The following is an 18007-nucleotide window of genomic DNA, read 5'->3' on the forward strand; positions in this document are numbered from 1 at the left end:
AACTCTGTGTAAGGCCCAGGTGGACGATAGATGATAACAAGTAAGACTGGTTTCTGAGTTTCACAGCTGGGGTGGACAATGTTAAGCATCAGGCTTTCAAATGAATTAAAAGTCTGTCTTGGTCTTTCATTAATTAATAGACTGGTGTGAAAAATTGCTGCGACACCGCCCCCTCGACCTGTGCTTCGAGACTGTAAATTTACAGGTAAATAAACAGGTTCCCAAATTTTAACCGATCGATCCTCTTTTGTCGCGTCTCAGTTTCTCGACTCCTTTATAGTGTTTCCTGTTTCATACTTGAACAGAAGACGCAAGAAGAAGAATAGTTTGAGCCAAATTAATCATCCTTGCGCCTTTGAATTGAATGAAAAACATGAGTTATAACCTCCTTTGCCATGACACCCACTGGCTGTTTTTACACACTGCTGTAAAAAGTATGTGCTCCTTTCCCGATTTCTTCTTTACATGTTTCAGATCATCAAATTTAAATATTAGACAAAGATAACTCAAGTATATTCAAAATACAATTTTTAAATGAATCATTTATCAAGGCAAAAAAAGCTATCCCAACCTAAAGTAATTGCCCTCTAAACACAATGACAATAAGCATCTTTATCTGATTTAAGACTGGACTTTGACTCGGTCCCTCCAAAACCTTAATTTTTATTTTTTGAACCAAACAGAGGTGAACTTTCAGTTGTGGTTTGAATCATATGCATGATCAAGAGTTCTTGAGCTTAAAGGCATGAACTGATGACATTTAAAGATTTTCTAAGAGCAGACTTCATGGATCCATCAGCTACAGCAAGTCATCCAATTTCATGCAGGTCTGGATAGCTTTTTCCCCTTAACAAAAAAGATATCTTTTAAAAACAGGCATTTTACATTTACTTGTGTTGTCAGTTTCTAACATTTAAATTAGTTCAATGATCTGAAACAACAAGTGTGACAAAGATGCAAAAAAGAAATCAGGAAAAGACAAGTACTTTTTCCAAGGGACTATATGTCAGATGTTAAAAAGCCTCCTTCTCTCAGATGGGATTTAAGTAATTGATACATGGATGAAGAGTGCTGAGGACAGATGTTGGAAGACATTCAGAGGAGGGGGAAAGCAGTAGCCATACAGTCCATACGGAATTGAAACTTTAGGGAAAAAATAATTAACACACTAAAAAGTCACTTACTTCATTGCCCTTTCGACTGCAGGATTTTGAGTAGAATAAAGCAGGTGGGAGAATTGTCCCAAATTGTCCATATGGGAGGCAAAGAGGTCAGTTTTGACAAAGCTTGGGCAAACTGCATTGAAGCATAAACCGTAGCCTGAGGCGGACGAGGCAGCCTAGTAAAAGAAACGCATACGACTGAGGCGCATCTTAAAATACAAAACCAAAATAAAGTCAAGTTTCTATGAATTACTTTGTTTAATCATTATAACTTATCATATCCTTACAGCCATGGCTCGAGTGAAGCCGACCACTGCATGCTTGGTGGCTGTATAGACAGGAAAACTTTATACTCAGTCGTTTTAAGTTATGTCAACTTATTCCCATGGGAGACATGACTGAAAACTTTAAGTACCAGTTACTGAATATTTTTTGAATGTAATGACTAAACAATTTCTTTAAGTTGTGCTAACATCTTTGGGTTTACAGTGTGCCGAAGTTGGTAATGAAAAAATAGAATACTTTGTGTGCCGTTGGACACCTGACATTAAATTTAAATAATTTTGGGCTGTCATTTCTTTGTATCATGACTGTAATGTGTTTTTCTAATAGTTATGTTGTTAAACACAGTGATGTTTCCAAAAAAAATCACCACTGTTTTCTTTGTGTATACTTTACCTTTGATCTGCTCCTCAGACTCAACATTGCACTTGAAGAACAGCGATCTCTCTTCTCCATACTGTTTGTTGAGGGCTTCCTTTAAAGTCTTCCCTGCAGTTTCATTTATATCCAAAAGGGTTACCTGAACAGGTGAAGGCGAGCAGAGATAAACGCCTGTGGCTTGCTACATTTGGAATTGTTTATAGTTTACAGATTAATTTTTTAATAGTTAATGTTCATTCAGCATTTAAAATTTCCACCCTGACCCACTGCAGCTTGGGGTTCAGATGGTTGAAGTACATTGGTCCAGTGTTTAACGATTGACCGAAGCACCGAGTTCTGAAAAATAAGTGCCATCCAAGGACCAACTCAGTGAAAAACAAACATTTGGCCTTTTTTATAGCATATGTTCAGTTTCAGAGACTATGTGAACTGTATTAATAATTTTCTTTGAAGTTTCAAAATAAAAATAAGGAGTGCAGTCAAATACTGTTCAACTTGAATATTACATTTTAAGTAGTTTTGTTAATTTCTGTGCCACAAAAAGAAAACAAGACAATGTAGATAACCACAAAAGATATGTGAAACTTTGATATAATCTTTAACGGGATAAAATGCTAAACAGAAAACTGGTTAGCACTTATGTAAAATCATTTCTAGCTTCTTTTTTTTCCCCTCTACAAAGATATACTGGTGTTCAACTTTACCTTAGCAGCATTTTGCAGAAGTATCTCAGTTATTGCTTTTCCTATCCCCAGCGCTGCTCCGGTCACTACTGCAGTTTTCCCATTTAATGCCATTTCTGCTCTTCAGTAAGAAGACAGTCAGATGTGTGCTGTGTGATATCCACATCTGAACAGAGACAAGTCAGTGTGCTTTTATATTAAACTACTGCAGCCTGCTGGGAAAGCTGATTAACGCTAGTTTAACGCTAGTTAGTTTAACGCTCCGACTAGTTAAAGCTAGTCGGAGCGGGCATGTTCCGTTTTGCGTAACTATTTTTAAATCCCGGTAGAACTGCAACTTGAAATGCTCCCAAAAATGGTACTACAGCATGTAAAAATATAATATAAGCTCTGGCGGAGTTGATTCTATGGTAGGTCTTAAAAGGTTAACCCTCTACAGCATAGGTGTCAAACTCTGGCCCGCGGGCCAAATGTAATTAGGCTGCAGGCCAAATTTGGCCCGCGGGCCAGAGTTTGACACCTATGCTGTAGAGGGTTAACCTTTAGGAAAAATTAACAATCTAAATGGCCTATATACAATACATTTACATATAATATGTATAGGATAACCAAAAATCCCTAGGCAGGACTAGTAAAAGCGCTATACAAATACAGGCCATTTACCATTTACTTTCTGTCCTCAGAAAGTGAGGACAGTGAGCTTGATGAATGAGGTTTGCGGGACACTTAGGAGCTCAGGGGTCAGTTGGTAAAGTAACTGTATGTGCTAGTGCCCACATAGCAAGCAGGTCTGGCCAGGATCTGGTATCAAGTTGGTACTGCTGGCCGACTTCTGGCATGATAAGACGTATGTCATCAGGCCTGGCATAGATGGCACTGTCTATCTGGTGGCATGCCATATCTGGCTTGATTGTGGCTTGGTTTATGTGGCCCAGGCCTACAGAAAACAGGTCTGGCCCAGATCTGGCATCAAGCTGGCACTTCTGACTTGGCAGAGTGTATGTGTGCCAGGTCTGGCAATGACGCCACTGTTTATGCGATGGCATGCCATATCTCAGGTGGTAGAGCAGGTTACAAACTGATCGGAAGGTTAGCGGTTGGCATGCAGACTGGAGGAGCCAGTCTGCATGTCAAGAGTGTGAATGTGTATGAATGTAGTTAGGAAGCACTCAGTTAAGCAAAAGTGGCATGTTGTATAGAGCAGTTTGAGTAATCTGGGAGAGTAGAAAAGCGCTATATAAAAATCAGTCCATTCACTGTCTGAACAGCGTTTCGGCATATTACTTTTGCATGTTCTGGCACATGTTGTTATTGCATGGTTTGATTAAGGTACACATTAGGCTGACATCTGGGGCTAGAGCTGAAACCGTTCTGGGCCAGCACAGAGCCAGCAGTGTGTCTACAACTGGCCCGTGGCTGCACACCACCTACAGATGGCCCACATACCGCAATGAATGACGGCCCTTTGGTGGCCCAGATCAGGTTTGCCAGAAGTAATCCACACATGTGCCAGCACAGGACCACCAGTGTGTCTGAAACTGGCCTTGTGCTGGCCCATGTGTGGGCCACCTCTGGCAAACCAGGTCTGGGCCACCAAAGGGCCGTCATTCTTTGCGGTATGTGGGCCATGTGTAAGCACATTGTGTGGGCCAGATCTGGACCATACGAATTTTGCTCTGTGTGTGTGTGTGTGTGTGTGTGTGTACGTACTACTTATTGTTGTGGGGACACAAATTTGTTTACACACTCCCATTGTGAGGTCTTGCCTACTTTATGGGGACTAATTGCAAGGTAAATCATTCAATTTTAGGGTGAAGGCTTGAGTCTGGGTTAGGGTAAGGTTCAGGCAGGGACCTGTGATGGGTAGAGTCAGGATAAGTCTCCAGGAAATGAATGTAAGTTAATGTAATGTCCCCAAAAGTGATGGAAACACAACGCATGTGTGTGTGCGCACACATGCACGCACACATGCATGGTGTTAGGGTCAAATGTTGGATGTATTTTGGTGTTTTATTGTTCTGTGAAATGTTTACATTGTTTATTTGTTGTTTATTTATTTGTTCATCCTTGTTGTACTAATACAACTTATTATAGAATAACTGCACTTTCTGGGGCATTTTACTACCTTGTCGCACAGTGTTGCCTTGAAGCAACAAACCAATATCTGTTTTGGGGGGGGGGGGGGGCAGGGTGTCAAATTTTATGATTGATATATTATTAGGGACCCTAAAGCTCCCCCAAAATAGGGAGAAATATTTTTTTGCCAAAAAATTAAAAGGCATGCAGGGAGGGCTGGACCTGGACACAAAATCGGCCCTGGCATTTTTGGTCCAGGTGGCCCATCATGATTGCTTATGCACTGCAGCAGTGCAGCACGTGACAATTAAAAGCTACAATTAACGCTGTTAATGGTGACTCATTCATTGTACTTGAATCCATCTATTTTACCCCAGCAGCTAACATTTCGGTTAAATTCACACATTTTTCTGCATTTATTTTTAGGTTTTTTTTTTTTTCTGTCATGGCTCTAAACGTCTTCATCAAGCTGCATGAGAGTAGAGCGAAGGGAGGGGGAGGGGGGCGTTGGCGTTACGTGATTTGATTGGGTAATAGTGTCAGCGATGAAAATGAACATTTTTTTGAGTAATCAATCTCTATCCGGCTTTAACTGTGGATCCCAGATTCTGTGGTCAGCTTTTCTTCTGAGTAAATCTTCCTTGTTAAGTTGCTCCTTTCAATTAACCTGAGTGACCTTTGCAGATGCCCATCGGCAAGACATTTCTTTCACCCCGGACCAAAACTGTTTTCGCCCGGTTTCGAACCGGGGACCTTTCGCGTGTGAGGCGAACGTGATAACCACTACACTACAGAAACGATGTCGCGATGGGTTTCATCCCCAGAGCATTAGAAGACTCAGAAGTGCGGGAGTCGCTGTGCGATATTTTGCAGTTACACAACGCACACAGTTTGAGTGGCACAGACCGTCTGATAAACTGGCACGGTAAGCTGCAGTTAAGTTTGACTGAATCCCCTCTGAACACAAACACATTACACTGAAATTGTCATAATTTAAATAAAATAATATCGCTGAATTTATGTGTTTGCAGGTTCAGCTGATGTTCATTATTATTGTGCCCAGTTTCTACTGACGAAAATTCAGCAGAAACTGTTTTTTCTGTGGAGTGACAGTCACATATGTAGTATATAACACATATACAGTACATATTTTGATTGTGATTACGTAACTCATAGTACTTGCACGTCACATCTTGATGCATGCTCAGTAGGGCTGGGTATCGTCACTGATTTTTAGAATCGATTCAATTCCGATTCACAAGGTCCAGAATCGATTCGATCCACGATTCGATTTAATTCGATTCGATTCGCTTCGATTTGAATATGGGAAATTTTGACAGTCAGAAATATTATAATTCAGATCAGTACATTTACATATTTTTGTATCTATAAAAAGGAAGCTGACACACGCAAGACTTTATCAAAGGTGTGAGCGTCACAGCAGATGCCTTTGTGTCAAAGTAGCTGAAGATAAAACACAGAAACACATGAAGGTGACTTTTCCTGGCCTGGGATTTTATAAAAATATTCTGCAGTACATCAAAAACGAAAGAAAACCATTAATCAACACATGAACATTACCTCTGAAGTTACAGCGGTTTTATTAGAGACACGGCTAAGCATTTTGCATTTTGCATAATTTTAAAAAGTTTACATTTGTTCAGCATTGAACGGCAGAAATTAGGTTTTCTTTTCGGAAGTATATAAAACAGAAAAAAAAAGTCGGCCGATAGCGCTGTAAACAACGGTAGACTTGTGCGTAACAAGCAAGCGAATAATGCAGAAAACCGTACAGAGAGAGAGAGGGGGAGAGAGAGAGAGCTGTGCATCGTGGTCGAAGCAAAACAGTAAAAGTAAGAGTGAATACATGACGATGTTTTTGTGAAGCGTAGTTTGGATCTTCTTTTTCTGCTGGTTCGGTCAATATGGAGAGACATCAAACTAACAGCTTTAGAATCAGCGCATAAAGGAGGTGAACACAAAGCGCAGACCCGCCGACAGATCAGAATCAGCGGGCTGTCGGCTTTCCGCCCCGACTGTGAGAAATTCGACATCTAACTGATTCTGATCCGCGGGCTGCGCTGTGTGTTTAAGTCTTTGTGCAGAATCCGTGTTCCTGCTCTCATTTACTGTTTTAGCTGTTTGGTGGTTGTTGAAATTTTGTGAGATTTCACCTGAGATTCTGGCATTTCGGGCAAAATAAATTTATATTAAAAAATCGATTCAGGATTTTAATGAATCGATTTTATGTAATCCAAGCCAGAATCGATTTTAATCGATAAATCGATTATAAAAACCCACCCCTAATGCTCAGTGATCCAGGTAAGTAAATCCCCAAAAGTTGATTCTGTTCATCTGGACGTAGCGTTTTCAGTGGGAGATACGTTTCGTCACTCATCAACGTTATTTCTTCAGTCTCAGCAGGTTTCCAAAATCTTATAAACAGTATATTTGCATAATGAGTGAAACTAGCACCACTGAAGGAACAATGGGCTGGGAGGTCAGTGCCTTGATCATTAATAATTAATGAAGAAGTCGCTTGGATGAGTGAGGAAACGTGTCTACAAATGATACGCTACGTCCAGATGAACAGAATGAATTTTCGGGGACATTTTCACGTAAGACTTTTGTATGTATTGGTATAACAATGGATATACTAGTTGCGATTATACTGAAATGTAATATAAAAGTGTTTCCGCCCGGTTTCGAACCGGGGACCTTTCGCGTGTGAGGCGAACGTGATAACCACTACACTACGGAAACCGCTCGGGAGGGGTCAAAGGGTCCTTTCTCCAAAAAGTGAACTATAGCTAGATCACTGAACTCAAAGACATCATACAACGACAAGGACAAATGAGCGAAAGTAGTTTTCAGCATTGTCTTCCACTGTTATTCTATACATTATACATTCTCACTCAGGAGAGTGCACTTTCTTTGTATCGTGACTGTAATGCCTTTTTCTAATGCTTAATGTGTTAAACACAGTCCGGTTTCAACTAAATCATGACCCACACCGAGCCAGCAGAACTACAGTACTCTGACAAACAAAGAATGTGGATGAAAACAGAACTCAAACACCCAACCCTTCAGATAAGGCTGTGCAATATGACCAAAATCTCATATCCCGATATGAGACATTCATGAACACAATTCCCAGAAACGTCTAATTTTAAAGATAAAAGTGTTCTGCCAGTGGAGATGCTTTAATGTATCAGATTTTCAAATTAAATGTCTATTCTTTTTTTCTTTTTAATTTAATTGAACCTCTGACAATAAAAGTATCAACTGCTGTCTCTATTCAGCTTTGTTTCGCCAGCCTGTTTGCCTCCTCTTTTCAGCAGCAAGCCACAGATCAAGTCTGGCAGAAGCAACATTCCCACCGTAATTTCTCTGGAAATTGTGAAGTCTAATTTATTTAGCAATCTTGCAGCTTTAGAATAAATGGATTAAAATACAAAGCGCATTCTTCACTGGCAGCTCTAAACAGCCCAAGAAAGTCCACCCCAAAATGAGTGCAAGCCATATTTGGCTCAGTTAGACTATAGTTGGCCAAGCTGTGTTCTCCAGAACAAGACAAGTTGGCTGACTGTGGTCCATTGATTGACACATTGTTATTGCTTTTACAATCACTTGATCTCTCTGGCACGTCATATGTTAGAACCTGCTTGTCTTCCTGATGGGGGGTGACAAATAAAAAGCCACCAACTTCTCTTTGTTTCACATTCTCTTATTTCTTTGCAGGCATACGGACACTGACCTTCTCAGTCCCTTCTTCTACTGAAATGGCTCTGAGCAGTAAAATTGCAGTATTTTTACACTAAGTTACAGCTCACATGATCAGCTCAGGAAAAGGGCATCGGGGATCAATATTAGTTTTCTTCATAGATAAAGAGATCTTCTTATTAAACCAATCTCAACTGTATGTGAAGATGCAGCAGCTTTATTGGTGGTGTACGTTTCCATGGAAAACTTACCAACGCCCTTCAGTTGGAAAAAACAACTAAGAAAGTTCCTGTTGACATCATGCCAAAAACGAGGTGAAAAGTAAACAAGTTGCTTTAGTGGTTGTCAACTTGCGAGGGTGCGGGTGGGGTGGGGTGTGGTGGAGTTGCGGTGCAGTTAAATTAAACTGAATGATTTTCCCAGAGAAAACAACCAAACAAGATTTTTTATGATATCATGCTGAAAGAAAGGCTAAAAGTCTGAATGTGATTCTTTTGAGATAAAAGAGGGACACAGCCTCAATCTAGTCTTTAAGTATTTATTTGCCTCAAACAGTTCGAACAAAACAAATACATGGATTCTCCTTCAATCAGAAAACCAGTCAGTCTGCAAGCAGTTCACTGTAGCCAACTTCCTGAAAGATGAACCTATTATTATTACACAGGATTATATATAGAACTGTGCTTCTTTCACGTAAGTCTAAAGTCTTATGTGAAAGTATCCCCAAAAGTTGATTCTGTTCATCTGGATGTAGCGTATCACAAAAATTGGCATATTAACTGACCTCCCAGCCCATAGTTCTTTCAGTGGTCCTAGTTTCAGTCATTATGTGAATTGTTTGGGGTCAGGCATGGTCACGGCACACCTCTTTCTATCGGTCAGGCGAGGTCCTATATGGGTTAGCAAGCTGCTTCTCCTTTTCTGTATAAGGACTTTTACCCTGGTTACGCGTCCCCATCTCAGTGGGGACGCGTAACCAGGCTTCACTTCCCCAATTCTGTACTGGCCTTCGCACATGACCCCACTCCAAACTCCAAGAGTTTGGAGTGGGGTCATGTTAACAACCTATTAAAATTTGGCTTACATCCAACAAGGTTTTCATGGTCAACTTAATGATTTGTTGGTTAAAAATGGGCAAAAATCCTTATTACTTAGAGCACCTCATAAAGATTTTAAATATCCTGTCACATTTGATGTCTGACCTCTCCTTAAAGGTCAAATAAGGTTAAAATATTCATAAAATGTCTTCTATCTTTAAACTGTGCTATAGTGTGGTATCATGTTCACCTTACACAAGAAAGTCTGGTTTCAGATCACTACAGTGAACTAACAATCTTCATGAACAATGAGGCTTCTGAACTGCTTAAATTCCTCTACTAATACACTATTAAGTATCATGGGAAAATAATGTGAGTTATTCATGAGCAGCCATCCACGATTGACTGAAGTGGCTGTTGATTAGTGGGATCGCTGTTGAAGCGCAGATTGATTTATTAATCATAGTGAGGGATGTGTGGATGCAGGCAACCACTAAATAGATGCAAGAACTGTACTAATTTCATTTCATATCCTTATGCTTTCTTGTGATGGGCATTGTATTGACATTCATATTGAGATCCATGCAGACAGCAACCGGATTTTGAGATACAGATTCACACAAACAGCCAAGACTAGATTCTTTTGACTAATTTTCAATAAAATATTATCTGTCACTGTTGGGAGAACATTTTTGCGACTTCTATTCTTATATTTTAGAACACATGACATTTTTAATCATTTTCTTCTTCGGATGCTGTCACAAATCATATTTATTTTAGAACATATGACAATTTTGCATATCATTAATATAATATAATATTGTACAATTAAAACGTGCATCATATTCACTTGTTTCTTTACATGTGCTGCATTTGTATTCCAATTGACCCTTTGGTGACGCATGCGCAGTTTCCGTAGTGTAGTGGTTATCACGTTCGCCTAACACGCGAAAGGTCCCCGGTTCGAAACCGGGCGGAAACATGTTTTTTTTTTTCTTCTTCAAACATGGCTTCACATGTACAGCGAGAATGCAGTGCATAAATATTGTAAACTTTGTTTCAGTGTTGAGATTTACAATTGTTCCCACTGTGTATTAGTGTTTTTCACATTTGCCTGATTTGTGAAAGGTCAAAGTGGAAACACAATTTCACTTTTCTTTACTCTGGGATTAGACTGTGCGGGTTTCCCAGAGCTCAAGCACTTCAACACGTTCAAACTTGAAAACAGCCCGCAACACTGTTTTGCAGTTTTCAGTTCCCATGAAGGAGTCTGCAAAAATGTCACTATAAGTCTGCTTTGAAATGCACTTCCTCCCGTTTGGTGTGTGTGTCAGAAGACTCCCAATCGTATCACACACAATATGCCAGGGGCCACAGATGTAATGCTTGGGGAATGTAACACATTAGGATTGATTATTACAGGATGCTGTTTACACACACACGGGCCATTTTTCTTATCTGCACCCTGCTTGTTGGACCTCCTCTTGCCTTCAGAACTGCCTTAATTCTTTGTGGCACAGATTCAACAAGGCACTGAATACACTTCTCAGAAATGTGGGTCCATATTGACCTGATATCACACAGCTGCTGCAGGATTACTGGCTGCATGTCACTGATGCGAAACTAACTAATTGGCTCAGATCTGGTTACTGCGGAGGCATGCATGTTCAAGAAACCGGTTTGGGATGATTTGAACTGTGAACAGCCAGTGGTACAACCAGGGATTTGGGGCGCCTTGAAAAAACTACTTTAATACCAAAAACCATGCCAGGCCAGAAAACATTGTGTTTTTTTTTATATTCTGTTTAGTTTTTAATCTGATTTTACTCTCATCACCTGCAACAGTCTGATACAGTGTACAACAGTGATAGCCAGCAATACATACTTCTCCAAAAATTCTCTCTTTATGTGAGTTTTAGTGATAATGTATTAGTACTACAAAATAAATAGTGTGTAGAAAAACATATTAAATTCCCAAGCATCCTCCTGCAATTAGACACATTTTTTGACATAAATAAACTCACCTGCTTCTTAGGATATCAGTGGGACTGGTTCAGTGTCTGGAGTGTGAGTATGGGGAGATGGGAGTGGGAAAGCTAAGCCTCATGTCAATATCTGATATCATTATTTAGGTATTTAGCAGATGCTTGAAAAAAAAATCCCAGCAACAAAAAACCCAAACAAATAAAACAAACAAAAAATTCCTCAAACCATGTTTTCTTTTGGTTTTGCCTTCTTTGCCAAGAAGGTTATGTTTTTGGTATTGTGTCTCATTATTCTGTATGTAAACACTTATAGAAAGTACCCAATAAAGATTTTTAATATCATGTCACATTTGACCTCTGACCCCTCTTTCAAGGTCAAATAAGGCCAAATTTTCATAAAATGTCTTTTATCTTCAAACTGTGCTTAAAGGACTGCTAAAAAAACATTACAACATCAAAACCAGTCTAACTATAACCCATGTCTGTGGCAGAAACTGACCCCAGAGTGACACTCCACCAGTGTCTGTAGTGTGGTATCATGTTCGCCTTACAAGTCTGGTTAATTAATGCAGTTCTGAATGCAAGAGGAGGTTCAGCTAGCAGGGTGCAGATAAAAAAAAGTGTCCGGAGTGTAAATAGAAACCATCCTGTAATAAAGAATCTTAATGTATTACGTTACTCAGGCATTACATCTGTGGGTGTTGGTATATCGTGTGCATGATCAAGTTTGAACGCGTTGCTTGAGCTCTGGGAAACCCGCACCGTTTAATCCCAGCGTGAAGAAAAGGAAAAGTGTGTTTCAACTTTGACCTTTCACATGTCAGGCAAACATGAAAACCACTACTCTATTTATGCTCCATTTAATCTTCTTGTGGCTTCTGTTCTTGAAGAGAGAGATCTAGAGAGGGAGAGGAAGACAGATCTCCCAATAAAAATACATTTTTAAAAAGCAGAATTGACTTTTGCATCACAGAAAAAAAGGAAAACATAATTTTTTTTCTATCAACCAGAAATGCAATTTTTAGCTTTTGATTTATTACCTTTGAATCGCTCAGAATCAGAAAGGGTTTTATTGCCAAATGTTGGGCAGGTTTACAACATTAGGAAATTGCTGCAGTACTTAGTGCAAAACATACTGTAAGACAAACACTTAAATAACTCATAAAAATAAAAATTAAAAGTGCTAAGCAGAATCAGAATCAGAATTTATTTGTCACATACAGGTTGCCCTGCAGTAAAATGAGACACCCCCCCCCCCCCGACCTTACACATATAACACAGACATTACATTGGGGGTTACAAGTCGGAGATCGGCAGTTACGGAAAAAAACACTGAAATGTACACACAATGGGAAGGTACAAGAGGAAAAAAAGAGACCCCTACTCATGCTGTGCTTCCATGGTAGGACAGCACGAGAACAGGAAACAAAAAAAACTCCTCTGCACAAAAAAAGCACATGAATGTTCACAGCACAACATTATGAAGACATAAGGCCACAGGGATGGGTAGGGGATGAGGAGTAATCCCAGGCAACACAGCAGACATCCTGCCACTGCGCCGACTCGCCAGCGCGGGCCCAGACCCGCCTCGTGTTCCCAGGAGGTAACAAGCATCGCGTTGGAAAGGGAAGGGGAGATGAGTGAGTGCTTATCAGTGTAAGTGTGTGTGTGTGCGTGTCCATAGTTCAGCTGAGACAGTGTCCTTCGCCCTATCAGGCTAAGTAAACAGTCCTCCAGCCAATCCAGGTGGCCTTGCAGGGATGGGGAGAATAGTCATCACACAGTCGTTATCAGGTAGTGTTTGTCCGGCTTCAGCCTTGGGCCTGTGCAGCTGGCGCCGTGGTGGTGTCTGCATTTGATTCCGAATTTGTTGATTTATTGAGAATTTTCAAAGCTGATCTTTTTAACACTCTGAAACTGGTCTCTCTATCTCCCGTTGGAGAGCCGCGAGCCTCCCCATGATGGTATCAAACTTCTGATCCGTGGTGTTATCATTCTTTTGATTCTGAGACCTCACAACTGCAGTGATCCGTTCTGTGATGTGATCCAGCTTTCGCTCAAGGTTCTCATTTTGAGCAGGGCCCTCTCTGATGTATCCCACCATACGCTCAATGGTGTTGTTTTGAGCCTTCACAGAAGCCGTAAGTGTCTCCAAGGTGTTAACCATGCTGCGTTCGTTGTGAGAGGTCGCGACTCGTCCCGTCGCTTCGATTCCAGCGGGCAGCTTTGGGGGGGTTTGAACAGCCGGTTCCGCTCTGTTATTTCTCCGATAAGTCAGGGCCATGCCAGCTCCGATCAGCAAGAACCCCGTTATCATGGTTCCGAATAGGTAAACATCTTCAGCGTCCTCGATCGACAGTCCCGCCAGGCACACAGATTGATATATACAGTGGGGCAAAAAAGTATTTAGTCAGCCACCGATTGTGCAAGTTCCCCCACTTAAAATGATGACAGAGGTCAGTAATTTGCACCAGAGGTACACTTCAACTGTGAGAGACAGAATGTGAAAAAAAAATCCATGAATTCACATGGTAGGATTTGTAAAGAATTTATTCGTAAATCAGGGTGGAAAATAAGTATTTGGTCACCTCAAACAAGGAAAATCCCTGGCTCTCACAGACCTGTAACGTCTTCTGTAAGAAGCTTTTCTGTCCCCCACTCGTTACCTGTATGAATGGCACCTGTTTGACCTCATCATCTGTATAAAAGACACCTGTCCACAGCCTCAACCAGTCAGACTCCAAACTCCGCCATGGCCAAGACCAAAGAGCTTTCGAAGGACACCAGGAAAAGAATTGTAGACCTGCACCAGACTGGGAAGAGTGACTCTACAATAGGCAAGCAGCTTGGTGTGAAAAAATCAACTGTGGGAGCAATCATCAGAAAATGGAAGACATACAAGACCACTGATAATCTCCCTCGATCTGGGGCTCCACGCAAGATCTCATCCCGTGGGGTCAAAATGATCATGAGAACGGTGAGCAAAGATCCCAGAACCACACGGGGGGACCTGGTGAATGACCTGCAGAGAGCTGGGACCAAAGTAACAAAGGTCACCATCAGTAACACACTACAACGGCAGGGAATCAAATCCCGCAGTGCCAGACGTGTTCCGCTGCTGAAGCCAGTGCATGTCCAGGCCCGTCTGAAGTTTGCCAGAGAGCACATGGATGATACAGCAGAGGATTGGGAGAATGTCATGTGGTCAGATGAAACCAAAGCAGAACTTTTTGGTATAAACTCAACTCGTCGTGTTTGGAGGAAGAAGAATACTGAGTTGCATCCCAAGAACACCATACCTACTGTGAAGCATGGGGGTGGAAACATCATGCTATGGGGCTGTTTTTCTGCCAAGGGGACAGGACGACTGATCCTCGTTAAGGACAGAATGAATGGGGCCAAGTATCGTGAGATTTTGAGCCAAAACCTCCTTCCATCAGTGAGAACTTTGAAGATGAAACGAGGCTGGGTCTTCCAACATGACAATGATCCAAAACACACCGCCCGGGCAACAAAGGAGTGGCTCCGTAAGAAGCATTTGAAAGTCCTGGAGTGGCCTAGCCAGTCTCCAGACCTCAACCCCATAGAAAATCTGTGGCGGGAGTTGAAAGTCCGTGTTGCTCGGCGACAACCCCAAAACATCACTGCTCTTGAGAAGATCTGCATGGAGGAATGGGCCAAAATACCAGCTACTGTGTGTGCAAACCTGGTAAAGACCTATAGTAAACGTTTGACCTCTGTTATTGCCAACAAAGGTTATGTTACAAAGTATTGAGTTGTATTTTTGTTATTGACCAAATACTTATTTTCCACCCTGATTTACGAATAAGTTCTTTACAAATCCTACCATGTGAATTCATGGATTTTTTTTTTCACATTCTGTATCTCACAGTTGAAGTGTACCTCTGGTGCAAATTACTGACCTCTGTCATCATTTTAAGTGGGGGAACTTGCACAATCGGTGGCTGACTAAATACTTTTTTGCCCCACTGTACATGTACGCAGGTAATGATCAGTGCAAAAATGGAACAGATGCAGAGAACACAGTATAGGGTTGTGTGTTTGTGGTGGGAAGAGTCATATGGTTATTGTTCATTAGTCCAACAGCAGAGGAGAAGAAACTGTTCTTATGGCGAGAGGTTCTGGTCCGAATGGACCAAAACCTCCTGCTTGAAGGGAGCAGGTCAAACAGACTGTGTCCAGGGTGAGAAGGGTCACTGTGATCCGAGCTGCATGCCCCAGTGTCCTGGAGGTGTACAGGTCCTGCAGAGATGGGAGTCTGCAGCCAATCACCTTCTCAGCAGAACACACAACACGTTGCAGTCTCTGTTTGTCCCTGATGGTGGCTCCAGCTTACCACATGGTGATGGAGGAGATGAGGATGGACTTGATGATTGTAGAATAGAATTGCATCATCGTCCATGTTGGCAGGTTGCATTTCTTCAGCTGCCTCAGGAAGTACATCCTCTGCTGGGCCTTCTTTATGACGGAGGTGATGGTGGTACCCAGGAAGCGGAATGAGTCCACAGTGGTGATGAGGGTGTCAGTCAGGATGATAGGGGAGAGTGGGGCTGTGTGCTTCCTAAAGTCCACAGTAATCTCCACTGTCTTCTGGGCGTTCAGCACCAGGTTGTTGTGGCTGCACCAGGACACCAGACGTTCAACCTCCCTCCTGTAGACAGACTCATCCCCGTCTGAGATGAGTCCGATAACAGTGGTGTCATCTGCAAACTTAATTAGCTTGACAGACTGGTGGTTGGAGGTGCAGCAGTTGGTGTACAGGGAGAAGATCAGAGGAGAAAGAACACAGACCCGGGGGGAGCCAGTGCTGATGGTCCGGGAGTCCGAGACTTTCTTCCTCAGCCTCACATGCTGCTTCCTGTCTGTCAGGAAGTCAATGATCCACCGGCAGATGGGATCAGGCACGTTCATCTGGGAAAGCTTGCCTTGGAGATGGTCTGGAAGGATGGTTTTGAAACAAATAGGCACAAACAGGTTCCTGGCGTAGGTTCCCGGGGAGTCCAGATGCTGCAGGATGAAGTGTAGAGCCATGTTGATAGCATCATCTACAGACTTGTTGGCTCTGTATGCAAACTGCAGGGGTCTGGGAGGGGGGCTGTGAGGGTCTTGAGGTCTTGATCTCTGAAGGGGTGAACGCTCTTCCTTCAGTGGAGAAGTCAAGCTGAGCCAGTTGTATTTTGCAGAAAGGATGGAAATTACTGTGGTGAACATGCCCTTTATGAAGAAGAAGGAACATGGGGTGACACAGAAGAGTGATTGAAGGTGTACACAGGAGGATATCTTATGCAGAAGGTGCAATGTGAAAGAGATGGGTGAGAATGTATCTAGGCAGCATCGGATGGCAGTCTGTAGGATGACTTTGGAAATTGAAAAGAGGAAGAGAATAAGAGGTGGAAGAAACTGGCCTGACTTCAGTGAGGGGTTGAGACAAGTTTTTGTTAGGAGAGTTACCAGATTGATACCTTAGGTGTCCAACAATCTTGTGAAAACTCAAAGCCTTATCTTAGGGGCTAATAATTATACAACATCTTTTCTACCATTTCCCGTCATGGAATACTTATTAAGACTGAAACTTTACTGTAATTCTTTCAAGTAAACCAAATAAATATGTTTCCGCCCGGTTTCGAACCGGGGACCTTTCGCGTGTTAGGCGAACGTGATAACCACTACACTACGGAAACCAGCTTAGCGCACATGAAGGGTTATTTAGAGAAAATGAATAACGTTTAAAGAAAATTAATCAGTCTAATATTGTATATTATATAGTCATACCCTGTCTGCTGTATTCATTTTCCATTGTTCATCTCGTCTCACACACGGACTGCGCAGATTTGCCTTAGTTATCGCTCTGTTAATACACTGCATATCATAGTAGGTGGCCATAATAATCACCTCACTATAAAAACTCTTTATATCCTCGTAAAGTTGCACTATGCTGCAGAAGATATTATGCAACAGAAACTTCCAAAAGCATTTCTATTATCCAGTATACTGCCACAGCAACTCTCCTTCGGTCTCCGTTGAGTGTTTGGTTAATAGTTATTTGTCTCCACCTAGTGGCTTACTCGGATTCAGCAGAAACACGTGTGACTGCGAACTGTGATGTGCTGTGATAGCCTGAGTATCTGCGTTCCCATGACGTGAGTGGGAACACAATTCGTGTTAAAGATGGGGTATCTACTGTCTGGAACTGTTGTCCAGTTTTGTAAACGTCCCTTGCCATCCACCCCCAAAGGTTCTCAATTGGATTTAGATCAGGGGAACACGTAGGATGGTCCAAAAGAGTGATGTTATTCACTTCAAAGACATCCCTTGTGTACTGTAGAATTGTCCTGTTTAAAAACCCAGTCGTTACCACACAGGCGAGGGGCCTCAGTCATGAGGGATGCTCTGTGCAACATCTGGACACAGCCAACGGCCGTTTTACGCCCCTGCACCTCTTGAGGCTCAGTTGTTCTACTAAAGGAAAAAGCACCCCAGACTATATGGTGCCCTCTCCACTGTGGCGTGTAGAAAACATCTGAGGTGGGATCTGCTTGTCATGCCAGTAACGTTGGAAACCATCATGAAGGTTGTTTTTTTTCTCATCAAAGAATACAACTTTTTTCCGCCTTTCAATGTCATGTTTGGTGCTCTCTTGCAAAGTCCAAACGCAC

At 41.9% G+C, this 18007-nt stretch overlaps 1 protein-coding gene, 4 non-coding genes and 1 pseudogene across 5 annotated transcripts; 2 read left to right on the plus strand and 4 right to left on the minus strand.

Annotated features, from left to right (window-relative positions):
• Positions 1 to 194: 194 nt before the first annotated feature.
• On the minus strand, positions 195 to 2655 carry LOC146510290 (15-hydroxyprostaglandin dehydrogenase [NAD(+)]-like). The gene is made up of 3 exons (XM_085175504.1): positions 2531 to 2655; positions 1792 to 1965; positions 195 to 1339 (listed from the first exon to the last, which is right to left on the minus strand). Exons 1-3 carry the CDS (start codon positions 2621 to 2623, stop codon positions 1181 to 1183), a joined length of 426 nt encoding a protein of 141 aa, XP_085031630.1. The 5' UTR covers positions 2624 to 2655; the 3' UTR covers positions 195 to 1180.
• A 2655-nt stretch (positions 2656 to 5310) lies between these two features.
• Positions 5311 to 5383, minus strand: trnav-cac (transfer RNA valine (anticodon CAC)). The gene has a single exon. It is a non-coding gene; the product is annotated as a tRNA-Val (tRNA).
• A 1892-nt stretch (positions 5384 to 7275) lies between these two features.
• trnav-cac (transfer RNA valine (anticodon CAC)) lies at positions 7276 to 7348 on the minus strand. The gene has a single exon. It is a non-coding gene; the product is annotated as a tRNA-Val (tRNA).
• Positions 7349 to 10254: 2906 nt separating this feature from the next.
• Positions 10255 to 10327, plus strand: trnav-aac (transfer RNA valine (anticodon AAC)). Its single transcript has one exon. It is a non-coding gene; the product is annotated as a tRNA-Val (tRNA).
• A 5011-nt stretch (positions 10328 to 15338) lies between these two features.
• On the plus strand, positions 15339 to 17996 carry LOC146510294 (uncharacterized; annotated as a pseudogene).
• trnav-aac (transfer RNA valine (anticodon AAC)) lies at positions 16960 to 17032 on the minus strand. Its single transcript has one exon. It is a non-coding gene; the product is annotated as a tRNA-Val (tRNA).
• Positions 17997 to 18007: the final 11 nt, after the last annotated feature.

Source organism: Neolamprologus multifasciatus, chromosome 10 (genome assembly GCF_963576455.1).
Source record: "Neolamprologus multifasciatus chromosome 10, fNeoMul1.2, whole genome shotgun sequence".
NCBI classification, from domain to species: Eukaryota; Metazoa; Chordata; class Actinopteri; order Cichliformes; family Cichlidae; genus Neolamprologus; species Neolamprologus multifasciatus.

Coding starts and splice junctions, on each gene's coding strand:
- LOC146510290 (XM_085175504.1), bottom strand. CDS start 2,623: ATGGCATTAAATGGGAAAACTGCAGTAGTGACCGGAGCAGCGCTGGGG. Junction 1,966..2,530: donor TTCTGCAAAATGCTGCTAAG/GTAAAGTTGAAC, acceptor TCACCTGTTCAG/GTAACCCTTTTGGATATAAA. Junction 1,340..1,791: donor TTTTTTTTGGAAACATCACT/GTGTTTAACAAC, acceptor TTCTTTTACTAG/GCTGCCTCGTCCGCCTCAGG.